The sequence below is a fragment of the Nelumbo lutea genome, chromosome 1 (genome assembly GCF_056320005.1).
Source record: "Nelumbo lutea isolate HS-2025 chromosome 1, American lotus-T2T, whole genome shotgun sequence".
Classification (NCBI taxonomy): domain Eukaryota; kingdom Viridiplantae; phylum Streptophyta; class Magnoliopsida; order Proteales; family Nelumbonaceae; genus Nelumbo; species Nelumbo lutea.
This window is the reverse complement of record NC_142684.1, coordinates 219,310,334-219,323,744: the sequence shown is the minus strand read 5'-3', so window position 1 is coordinate 219,323,744 and position 13,411 is coordinate 219,310,334. Positions and strand designations below refer to the sequence as shown.

General features: G+C 34.5%; 1 protein-coding gene across 1 annotated transcript; it reads left to right on the top strand.

Moving 5' to 3' along the window:
• Positions 1-2,995: 2,995 nt before the first annotated feature.
• On the top strand, positions 2,996-13,171 carry LOC148881108 (putative L-gulonolactone oxidase 6). The gene is made up of 3 exons (XM_088963382.1): positions 2,996-3,746; positions 11,815-12,070; positions 12,290-13,171. Exons 1-3 carry the CDS (start codon positions 3,057-3,059, stop codon positions 13,123-13,125), a joined length of 1,782 nt encoding a protein of 593 aa, XP_088819508.1. The 5' UTR covers positions 2,996-3,056; the 3' UTR covers positions 13,126-13,171.
• Positions 13,172-13,411: the final 240 nt, after the last annotated feature.

Genomic DNA, 13,411 nt, shown 5'->3' with positions numbered 1-13,411 from the left:
ATTTGCAAAAGGTTTTAATTCCCAGGATCCATACAAGAGAGAGTGCAACACTGTTCCTTGCAGCCCAGGGAGAAGTCCTCTCTTGTCGGACAGTGTATGATCATTATGGGCTGAGAGGTTAGGTGTAAGACCATTAAGGATAATACCTGATGGGCTAATCTTGCATCTGCCCACAGTCCCTGGGTGTTACAAGGTGGCTTGGCCCAGGTACCACTTAGGGTAAGTGTTGGGCCCATAGATCCCATCTGATGGGTTTCAGGGGGTGCACTATCCATAACAGTGTATTTGGTCAGGCCTTGTTAAAAAGGCTGGGCTGAACCCATGTGGCTGATGTGTAGATCAATGTTTGGGTCCCACGCCATACAAGGAAGCCCAACTGGGCAGCAGTTTGGAAGGCTAAATGAATACATAACCTTAAATGGGTCTTAAGCCCATTTCGAATTGGGCTAATTTGATTAGTCACTTTAGGGGCAAATTCTGAGATGGATCAGCTGATAGGATTGGGCCCACACCCTATTCACTTAGAGAGTCCAAGATCTAAATAAGATTTAGATATAGAAACTTTTTAATTAGATTAGGAGATGGCTAATCTAATCTGTAGATAAGATAAGGGTTATTCATTATCTTAAAGGGACTTCTAATCCAGATATGATTTGGGTTAGCAACTCCTAATGGGATTAGGAGCTGATCCCTTTAAGTCTATAAAAGGAAGAGGGGGCGACAGCCTTTAGACAATCACAAGCAAGCAATACACATTCTTGTCTTTAAAGCTGAAATCACAAGAAGAGATAATCTGCACCCTGCAAATACTCTCTTGTCGCCTCCTTCCCGCAGCCGCCGCCTACAACAGTTCAATCTCCAATTCTTGGGAGAAATCAAGATTGGATCTTGATTCCAATCTTTTGGAGAAAATATTGGTGGGAGTTGTATTCACAAGCCGTCCAGGTGATTCTTGAGAAGGATCAAGTTCTTTTGGAAGAACACTGTTGATTCTGCTCCACCCTACACTGCGCCATCTTCAGTGGGAGCAGATTTTGGATCCTTCCTTAGGCGTGAACACCTCCATTGGGAGATACTACTTCTCTATATCAGGTATTATCTCTCCCTACTCCTTTTGGTTCAGATCTGGTTCAGTTTATGGTTCATGAATGATCCTTGAAAATATGATTTTCTAAATTGGGAATTCGATTCCTAGTTGAAGGGAGAGAAAAAGTTTTGGGCATCCATGTGATGGATTTCCTATCCCTTCACATGATTCACTGGCCCTTGCCAGGTGCATCTTGAACTGGAAGGCATCTACGTGACCATTTGGATCGAATGATCCGTCATACTTGTATAGTAGAGGAAGCCATGAATGCTGAGTTTTCAGAAAAAAAAAAAAAAAAAAAAAAAAAAAAAACTGTAAAAGCTTAGAGGAAGGCTTCTTGAAGCGTTTCCCACAAATTGCGTCAAATGATGCGGCACGATCCGGGCACTCCTAGCTAGCTGCTGACTGGCTCTTAGTTGGCAACGGACGGAACTTGAAAAGAAGAATGTGAGGGATTCTCGGGGGATTTGCTTGGCGGGAATACTCCGAAGCTTAAGTTAGAATGTTGGGGGAGAAAGTAAAGAGTGTAAAGAGGCTAAGATTGTAGGTCGCGCTAGATCCCTGAGTTCTCAAGATTAGCTTGAGAGCAAGTAAGATGACTCAAAATCATATTCGATCAGAGATCCCTCTCATCTTCGACTAAGGGGATTTTATAAGGGCGTTCTTGTCAAATCGGGCGTAACCGCCATTGGGCTTCTATCGCAGCCATTACCTGTTAGGGCTCCACAGGTGACCGTTGCAGGGTACTACCCAATTGGATGGATGACACGTCCCATTTGTCAAGAGACATGGGTACAGTCTTTGAATGGGCAGGGACTGCGCCGTCAGTCAAGAGATGTGGCGTAGTCTGATAGGTGTGGTCTTGTCGATAGAAGCTTCCTAAGAGCATCGAGTTGCTTAGTCGCGAGTTACCTTGTAGCGAGCTACCCTATCGTGCAACAAGCTATCTTGTCGCGAGCTACTTCGTAGCAAGCTCCCAGGGGTACTTCGAGGTGACCCTCATTGAGATTGTCTTTGGGGCAGTCTTTCTGCCTAAGTGTTGTAGTGAGCTGGTTACCCTAGCTCGCGAGTTGGGATAGTCTTGGAGTATTCTCTTTCAGTAGCTTGGAGAACCTCGAACTCGCGTTGTAGTGAGTTCCCCCTTTAGTGAGCTACGACGTAGCGAGCTGTCCTGCAGGCTCATTACTTAGTCACAGTCAGGCTGTGGTGCTGAGCTGTTGCTCGTATTGAGCCAAGTCCACGTGTCATTTTCTCAAGGGATCGGGTCAAATCATCCTCCATCATATCCCATCCTTTGCAACACCTACGTATGTCATGGTTAGTGAGGATTGTTGGGTGTTAGGTCCTGCAGGTCCCCATCTTCAAATTAAGTGCATCTAATATTTTGAGTTCGGATCTCATGCCTACAAGAATCCTACCCATATAACAGTATAGCTATTACATTGGGAACATTGATCTTCGGTATTTATATGTTATCATTCATGGGGGATATCGGGAGTCCATTATCTTGCCAACAAAAAATCTTTTCGAACATGATATGTATCCACACATAACATGCATCATAGAATTTATTGGAGTGGATTTTATGTTAGAAGGAGATCAGGAATGAATCCATCACCCTGTTTATATGTTTCCATTCATAGAGAGATGTTCCTAGTATGACAGATTGACCGGAGATCTCAGCTGTAATGTCTTTTCATATTTAACGGTCCAGACTGAAGTTGAACCCGGTATCCAATTGATTGGTTCCTGGGTCGAACGGTCCAACGTACCATCCAGTTCATTATGGTTTTCAAAACCATGATATAAAGCTCTCTACAACTGGATTGCTTTATTGCTTGATTTTTATTTTTCATCTTGCTTCATTGCTAATGATGATTACTTCATTACCATAAATACATATATGGTTTGCATTACCCGTTAACATTACAATCCTTTTCTCTCTCTGTCTGTCTCAAAACTTTCAACAATGCCTCGATTGGGAACGGAAACGGCTCTTCTCAGGCATGTATTCCGGTCACAATGTGTGTTTTTAATACTATGTATGGTGTGGTGCAGCCCCCCGGACGATCCCATCAAGTGTTCAGCTCAGACCAGTAATTGCACTATCACCAATTCCTATGGTGCTTTCCCTGACCAAAGCGTATGTCAAGCGGCGGAGACGGTGTACCCAACCTCGGAGAAAGAGCTGGTGGCCGTAGTGGCAAAGGCCACGATGAACAAGAGAAAGATGAAGGTAGCAACTCGTTATTCTCACAGCATACCCAAACTGGTTTGTCCTGACGGTGAGGAGGGTTTGCTCATAACCACCAAATATCTCAACCATACGTTGGAGGTGGATGCAGCGAAGATGACGATGAAGGTGGAAAGTGGTGTTTCCCTTCGGGAGTTGATTAACCAAGCAGCCAAGGCCGAGTTGGCTCTGCCTTATGCGCCTTACTGGTGGGGTTTGACGGTTGGTGGCCTTCTTGGCACCGGTGCGCATGGTAGCTCTTTATGGGGGAAAGGAAGTTCTGTTCATGACCACGTAATCGGACTTCGGATCGTCACTCCTGCCGGACCTGAGGATGGCTACGCAAAGGTCCGAGTTCTCAATAACAGTCACCCAGACATGGATGCAGCCAAGGTCTCGCTTGGAGTCCTTGGAGTTATTTCACAGGTAAATAGTAACTTATTATATATACTCATTTAGTTCGTACACTGAAACAACAATTTCCAAAAAAAACCTAAAAAACGAAATTCAAGGAAACATAAAAGGGTAATGAAAGAATTAAATATAACATTTTTCTTAAATTTATTTAAAACTTATTCAGCATTTGTCAAAGAGACTTAAAATCATTTTGTGATTTTTTTATCTTTATTTTCTTTTAAAATTTCAAAGTTTATTCTGAAAATTTCAAATTCATGCTAGTGGTGGGTTCTCTCTCTAGGATGGCAATTTCCCCCTAAAAATCGGGGCAGGTTTTCCCCGACTTTAAAAGGGGATGGGAAAAATAATTTTTCCCCAAACAAGAGATGGGTTTTGTATATAATTCCTCGAATCCAAAGATAAAATATCTTTAGGGGTGCCTCACTCCAAATCCTTACAGTAGTCTTCAATAATGATTATCATGGTTTTTAAAACTGAACCGGTCAGGGGTCCGGTTATCAGTTTGAACCGTCCGATCGTTCGACCCGAACAGTCGGCCCGTTCTGACAAAAAATTAAAGAAATAAAAAAATTTGAAAAACGGTCAAAAGTGTTTAAACGGTTAACCGGCCAGTTCAGCGATTTACTGACCAAAATCAATGGTTTTGAGGAAAAAAACTGATTTAGAGAAAAATGGAACCAGTCAAATGATCGGTTCCCGGTTTTTCTAATCCGACCGTCTGATCCAGTCCGATTTTAAAAACCATGATGATTACCGTTTCTCCACATTCCACATGCCCAATTAAAGCTTGATTTTCTACCAAGTTTTTGCAAGGTTTTCTTCTTCTTCCATTCTAAATTCTAAAAGTTATAAATGAGTTGCTTAGTGACGAAGGTACGTTGAGTGGAATAACCCCGCAAGGCATATTTAAGTCTTTTATCCAAAAATAAATGATTAATATAATTGATGGTTTTGGAGTATATAGCATATGATCGTATGCCCCACGCAGCTTCACTGCAGCAAACTGAGGGGTTCCTACCCTTAAACGTTAAGTGGGATTAATTTCTATCCTTGCTTGCGATTCCTATGAATAAAGTAATCATGAATTCTCGATTCCTATGTCTAATAATAAAAAACACATACTTTATAGTACTAGTAAATTAGTAAGTGTGCACGTACTTTGCATGTGACAGTCCTAGATGATGATAATGATAGAAATAATGTATTCAAAAATTTCTATAAATATGTATTTTTTATTTTTATATTCTTTGGTTTTATTATTAATCAGATGCAGAGTGCAAAATCCAAATCTGATTATATAAATACCTCAACCAAATATGTAATAAATAGATCAAGTTGTGAAGTTTCAAGTATCATTGATAAGGCCTACCTACTTGGCTAGACTCTTCCTTTTGTAATGTTTTATCTTTTTTATGTATCTTTTGTTTTATTCATTTATCAAAGAAATGTAAGATTTAAATAGAGAGAATTGAAATAGGTGAAAAGTAGTAGTTCAATTTATAATTTAAATTTAAACGTCATAATTAAATAGGGACTAAATTCAAAATTGAGTATTTTAGTCAAAACAAAGTTCCACAATATTATTCATATTTTTAATAGTAGTGTAAACATAGAATTATAAATGTGTTCAAATTTTCCTATAATTTTTTTTTTGTATTTCTATGTGTAAAAAAATTTTGATATGTGTTTAATTTTTCTATAGTTTTTAAATTTTTCTATAATTTTTTTGCTTTTCTATAATTATAGATGTGTTTAATTTTTATTATTTATTTATTTATTTATGACGTTAAATGTTAACACATTTGACCCAAAAGTTGAACTATTGACCTTTGTCAAACAGTAAAATAATTCCACTTTTTTTAATTCTAAATTATGTATTTAATTTTCATTATCAATAAATAATTCTTGTTTATTACACTTATTTTTTTAATTTTATTAATAAAAAATATCATAAATGTATCTAAGTTTTCTATATTGTTGTAAATTTTATATTTATTTTTATTTAAAAATTTTTGTTACCTAACTATGACTTCATAGGTTGATCAGTTAATTCAGATGGTTGAATTAATTGCTTAGCCACCACTTTGATAAAGAATGGTTTTGTTTTTGAGTCAATGCTAAAATATATGGGTTTATATTATTAAAAATATTGACATGGATCTAATTAGTAGCATTCATTAGTGAAAATTAACTTAATATAGAATTTAATAAGAGAAAATGGGAGTTAATACCTTAAGTTATAAGACTTAATGAGAGAGAATTAAATGAGGAGGAAAGTAATAATTTAAGTCACATTTTCAACCCTTAGAATTTAGAAATGGACTAAATAGACAAATATGGGCATTTTAGTAGCCATTAAAGCTGCAATAAAATGACTTTTATACCATTTCTCAAACAATGAAATGGAGGGTAATTTTAGTCCAAAAAAACTTCCACTCTGCATTCACACTTTTATATATAGTATAGATATTTCTAAGAGTTAATATTAGACCCATGACCCATTAATAAATTATTAAATTTTAGAAAACATATTCCTAAAATAACTTAACTAAAAATAATTAACAAATCAATTAAAATAAATAATTAATAGAAATATTAATATTTAAACAAATAAAAATTCAATATTACTTAATATTTCATTATAAGTTATTAAAATTATTAGTTAAATGATAAGTATTAATAAAATAAAATATTAATAATAAAATATAAACTAATAAAAATTGTATTATTATAATTAATAATTAATGTAAGTTCAAAATTAATAATAAAATACTAATTCATAAAAATTAACATTAAATAATTAATAATTAAAAACAAAATAGTTAATAATTAAATAATTAAAAAATTAAAAACTAATGAAATATGTATATTATTTCTAATAACAATTTATTTAAAAATATTTATAAATTAGTTCAAATAAATAATTATTAAAATATTATAATTCTTAATCAAGGCATAGTTATTAACAAAGTGAAATATTAATAATTAAATATTGACTAATAAATATTTAAATATAAATTCATGATAATAAGTAAATAATAAAAATGTTAAATAATTAAAAATAATTAATAATTCCAATAAAAATTTTAGTTAATTAATAATAAATATTAATAAAATAAAAATAAAAATAATAAAAATGTTAAATAATTAAAAATAATTAATAATTCCAATAAAAATTTTAGTTAATTAATAATAAATATTAATAAAATAAAAATAAAAATATTATTAATAATTAATTAACTAATTCACATTATTAATTAATTTTGAAATTAATTAATAAAATATTAAAAATTAATTAATAGCAAAACACAAAATAATAAAGTATTACTAATTAAATAATTAATTAATAATCTTTATTAAGGTTGATTTTCCCACTTTGCAACCAAACATTGGGGCATCTGAATTAGACGCCATTCTCAAGCTTTAGCATGTACTCAATCAATGGTACATTAGTTCTAGGTACAATGATCGTCCTTAAACCATTAGGATCAAACACACTATTTATGGAGCTTGCACAAGTGAGTTTGATTAGGTCATAACCAGCGGGGACCCGTGCAATGCAGGGGCTTTGTTGCTTCATGGGGCTACCCAACTGGGGGGGATCCTCCCCAAAACCCATAAAGCCTCCCAACCCTAGTGCAAAATGGATTTGATCCCAAGTCTTCACCACAACCAACAGGGTACCTTATCAACCAACTAATTAACACTTTGGCATGGAAAATAGAAAGAAAAACTTGAATATCTTACAAATTTCTTAATACAAATATTGATATGCATAAAATACTTTTCAAAAATTTATTCATAAATTTTTGAATTGATATGAATAAATTTTTCAAAATTTATTGATATGTATAAATTAATTTTCAAAATTTCTGAATTTATGAATAATTAATTACTGAAAATATAAAAAGTTTTAGTAAATTAAAATTTTTTAAAAATTAAATTTCACTAAATTAAATTAACAAAAACATGAACATTAGTTTACTAAGTTAAAATTTCTCAATAAATACCAAAAACCAATGTAAATTACCAATTACTATGGAAATTATTAATAATTATCAATATTAAAATTCCCCAATAATTTTAATTATCCTATACGTTTAATGTTTTGGAAGGTCTTGCCTTTGCTACAACAGTGAAATGGGAGGTAGATGATGTAACTAGAGGTCAAGAACATGATGATGTAGCAAAATGAGGCGCCTAGGTAGGGTGAAGACAAACCCATACTGAACATGGCTTGTTGTGTTTATTTTTCATTATTTTGAAATGAGTTTAAATTAATAATTTTTACTTATTAAATTTTAATTTATTTAGTAAATTGTTATTGATGCATAATTTAAGTTATGATGTGTAATAAATTAAGTATAATATTATTATAATTAATTTTAAATTGAAATTAAATTTTATTACTTTTATTATTATTATTATTATTATTATTATTATTATTATTATTATTATTATTATTATTATTATTATTATTATTATTTGTTTTATTGTATTGTTTATTTCTTCTCTTATTAGTATTTTAGATTTTTTACTTATCTCATTTCAATGTTTAAGTTTTAACTTAAACTGTTTAAAAAATGTTAACTTAAATGTTAATATTTTAATACATTAAAGAGATAGGGAGAGGGAGAGAATGAGATTTTAGGAAGATTTAAACTAATGTAGGAGACCCACGCTTGAAGGACTTGGGGCAGAGAAAATTACTTGGATAAAAGTAATAAGAATGATTTAAAGGCCTGTAATTTAATCATTGATATGTTATTAATCTCGAGTTCAGGTCTACTACCAACAATTACTCCCAACACTGTCCCAACAAAGTTATTAGAGTGGCATGGTAGAAACAACTCTCCATGAATGACAAGGGTCAAGGGAGATGTTATTAATGTGTGGCTGCAATGGGCTATAGGGACACTGGACAATGTGAATTCGGATCTCCTATTCACACAAATTCTGTTCACATTTATCGCAGCCACACCAGCTTCCACGTGTTACTTTCGTGTGGGGTTCGGATTAGGACAACTCAACAAATCATTTGCAACCATACATCGGTGAAGGAGCGGAAGTTTGCAAAAGAGGCATTAATACTGAACTTTCTTTTATTTGTTTTTTTCTTCACTTTAGAAGATAGATTTCTTCTGCTACGTGCTAAAATAATTCCTGAATTGAAAGTCTAAAACCAGTCACGTTAAGACTGAGGCCATGTTTGAGAGTGCTTAAAAATAAATGTTTATTTAAAATAAGTGCTCATTTGGGATTGGTATTTGGTAAATAATCTCAAAATCAATGCTTATTTTAAAAATGATGGCTTATTTTTTAAGCCCAAATTTCCAGCTTTTCTTAAGTGCTTATATAATAAGCATTTATTCAATTTTTTCTTTCAAAATTATCCCTAGTCGAATTTTAAAATACCACTTATAAAATTATTCCTAGTTGAATTTTATAAAAGTATTTTTATGAAATAACTTTTACGAAAGCACTTTTGTAAAAGTAATTTTATGAAAGCACTTTTACAAAAACACTTTTAAAAAAATATGTTTATAAAAGCACTTTTAAGAAAGTACTTTTATGAAAGCATTTTTACAAAAGCACTTTTTCGAAAGTGCTTTTATGAAAACACTTTTATAAAGTACTTTTATTAAAGTACTTTTATGAAAATACTTTGACAAAACACTTTTATGAAAGCATTTTTATAAAAGTACATTTTAGGAAAATACTTTTACAAAAGAACTTTTATGAAAGCACTTTTAAAAAAGTACTTTAATGAAAGCACTTTTACGAAAGTACTTTTGTAAAAATGATTTCACAAAAATGCTTTTATAAAAATACTTTCTTAAAAATGCTTTCGAAGGGTATATTTTGAAAATTTGAAAGAAAATGAATAACAAAATAGCCACAAATGCTTATTTAAGTGCTTATTAGAGAAAAAGGCTACCAAACAACCAATATAAAATAAGTGCTTATTAAAAAATAAAAACTTAAAAAAGTTGAGTGCCAAATGAAAATAAATATTTATTTGAATAAACACTTATTTTACTCTCAAACATGGCCTTAGTCTATGTTGTCCGACGATGATTTTTCTTTAGTTTAAAACTAAACAGTAGTTGACACTGAAAGAATGGTAGGATCTATCTAATGGACGCCAAAAAGATTGCGGAATGGGTGGGCGAATTTCAAAAATTTTTTACATTCTCTCAACTAGGAATCATATTCCCTAAATTTAGAATACAATATTCAATGATCCTACTTGAACCATAATCGAACCAGATCTGAACCAAAAGGAAAATGGAGGATTGTACCTGATCCGGAGAAGCAGTATCTCCCAAAGTTGGTGTTCACACCCAAAGAGGACACCAAGATCCGCTCCTGCTGAAGATGACACAACTGTAGGTGGAACGGAACCAATAGATTGCGTCCTACACACTGGATCCTTCTCAAGAACCCTCCGGAAACTCTAAGCACCAAATCTTTTACAGTCTTTTCTGCAAGACTGATGTCAATAATTGATTTCTTGATTTCTTTCTTCTGCAAAGATCAAATCTTGCAAGAGGGAATGGCGGCGGCTAGAGGAGAACTCCTAGGATGAAGATGGCTAAATTGCTTCTCTTCTCTCTGGAATGTGTATGAGATCTAATCTTAGTTCGCATGATGCTTTCTTGCTTGAACCCTTGGTTCGAAATTTGATATTTTTTTTCTCTCTGGGTTTTTCCTCTTTTCTTCTTGATTAAGAAACCTCCTAATTAGGAGTTATCCCAATCCAAATCAATATTTGGATAGGGAATTATCTTAATCCTATCTGCAGATTAAGTTAACTTACTCCTGATTTTATTAGGAGGTTATCAGATTCAAATCTGATTTGAATTTGGTCTCCCTGAGTGGATAAGGTTAAAGGCCCAATCCTTTTACTAACATTAATCTTAGATTCCCCCCATAGATGGGTGATCATATCAGCCCAGCTCGAAATGGGCTTTTGGCCCATTAAGTGTTCAGTGCTTAACTAGTTTCCAATATGCTGCCCAGTTGAGCTTCTTTGTATGGCATGGGACTCAAGCATTGATCTACACACCAGCCACATGGGTTCGGCCCAGCTTTTATTACAAACCCAGCTGAATTCACTGAAAAGCTCAGTGAACCCCTGAGCCCATCACATGGACCCTATGGGCCCAACACTTACATTAAGTGATCCCTAGGCCAAACCATCTTATAAAAACCCAGGGACTGTGGGCAGGTGCAAGATTAGCCTATCAAGTATTATCCTAAATGGTCTTACACTTAACCTCTCAGCCCTTAATGATCAAGCACTGCCCGACAAGAGAAGACCTCTCCCTCGGCTGCAAAGAACAGTGTCGCACTCTCCACTCACATGGATCCCGGGAATTAAAACCATTTGCAAACATTTTGAAACCGTATATATATATATATATATAGATATATTAATTTTGCAAAACAAAATTTCAATGATTGAAATCAATTGTCGGCAATTTGGTTTCCACTAGAAATAGTGCATTTTCAATCATTACCTTTGTCCGACAAAGGGGATGATCATGTCACTATGATCACCCATTCAGATGAATTCTCAAATTGTCCCAACATACCCAAGTCTTGATCCCTGCTAAGGATCTCACTGATTGGCATATCAAAGACAACCTGATCCGACACCCAGTGAAGTATCATAATCGAGTCTAAGGGTCAGGTGTAACTTTCCAGTTTTGCCCATCTGTCTCCAATGTCCAAGGCAATACTAGAAATCTGGTCCGGTTCAAGGATTCGAATAATCCCATACTGCATGTGCCTTGGGTCTTACCCTGGTGGCCGAGACAAACCATCCTAACACTTTGTGGCACACCAGTATTAGCCTTGGTAGGATAAATCTCCCCAGACTTATCAAAAATACATGAATCTCTATAAGTATCCAGTTTTAGGGTCTTACATAGAATTATACCAAACAACATGACTCAAACATGCATTTTATTTATTTACACTAAATATAAAAAATACATCAAATCAGATTGAAACTAAGGACATACAAAACTGTCTAATAGTTGAACACATGTGTATGTGGATGTGGGTGTAGATAACTTTCCAATTACAACCTATATTCAAACGGTCCATCACGAATTTGGTGAAGAACGACTCGGACTTGGCAGATGAAGCTGTTAGGTTTGGCAATCAACACGAGTTTGCAGACATGACATGGTATCCCAATCAAGGTAGGGTGATCTACCGAATCGATGACAGGGTCTCCACCAATCTCTCTGGTAACGGACTGAACGATTTCATCGGCTTTCGCTCCACACTCTCTCTTTCTTTGGCACTCATAAGATCTTCAGGTATTAATTTGTTTAAATTAATTAATTAAATTTGTTTGCATTTGCATGTTGAAATTGACATGGGTTGTCTACACAAATTAAAATTAACACGTACATGCAGTATTTATATGAAGGTAGCTTATATAGCTTGTACTATATTTCTACTTCTCTCTAGCTATATTTCTACTTTGAAGTTGAGGGTTTTAATATATTAATTAATTGGTGCCTAATGCCTAACAGAGGAGATACAAGAATCAACAAAGAATGCAGATGGCAAGTGTATCAGTTCGAAGATAACAACTTCCACATTGATAGGTGGTGGTTTCGGGCTAACAAATGACGGAGTGTCGTTTAAGGGGTATCCAGTGATCGGATATCACAACCGGCTGCAAGCATCGGGGAGCTGCCTTGATAGCCCACGGGATTCTCACATCACAGCTTGTCCATGGGATCCCAAAGTGAAGAGTCAATTCTTTCATCAAACAACCGTGAGCATTGGCTTGTCCAATGTAAAGAATTTCATACAAGACGTGCAAGAGCTAATTGCTCTAGAGCCCAAGGCCATGTGTGGATTGGAGCTGTACGATGGCATCTTAATGCGATATGTGAAGGCATCAAGCGCCTATCTGGGTAAACAAGAGGATGCAATTGACTTTGACATGACATATTATCGAAGCAAAAACCCATTGACTCCAAGGCTTTTCGAGGATATATACGAAGAAGTGGAGCAGATGGCATTGTTCAAGTATGGAGGATTGCCGCACTGGGGGAAGAATCGGAATGTAGCATTCGATGGTGCAATTAAAAAGTATCACAACTCCCGAGAATTCTTGAGGGTGAAAGAGGCGTATGATCCCTTGGGACTCTTCTCTAGTCAATGGACGGATCAAGTTCTTGGATTACAAACCGGGGTTACCATAATCAAGGAGGGCTGTGCTCTGGAAGGCTTGTGTATATGCTCTCAGGATATCCACTGCGCCCCAGATAAGGGCTACTTCTGTCGACCAGGCAGGGTGTATAAGGACGCACGGGTCTGCACACGTTTGACGTCTCACAACAACATGCCATTGCAGTAACAATAATATTTAATGTGGCATTATATATATATATATATATATATATATATTAGATATATTATTAACAATATATTGTATAGAATATGATTAAATAAATACATGCATGCATCATGCATGGAATGTGTTTGAAAATTTAATATGCATTATATGGAGTACGCCGTTCCATTCCCCATTAAACATAATATGCCACAAAGCCCCATGGATTAGAACACAACTTTCTGGGGTCTTGTGCATTACTGTTCCACATTTGGTTAAGATTATTGATAAATAAGAGGGATTTGAACAA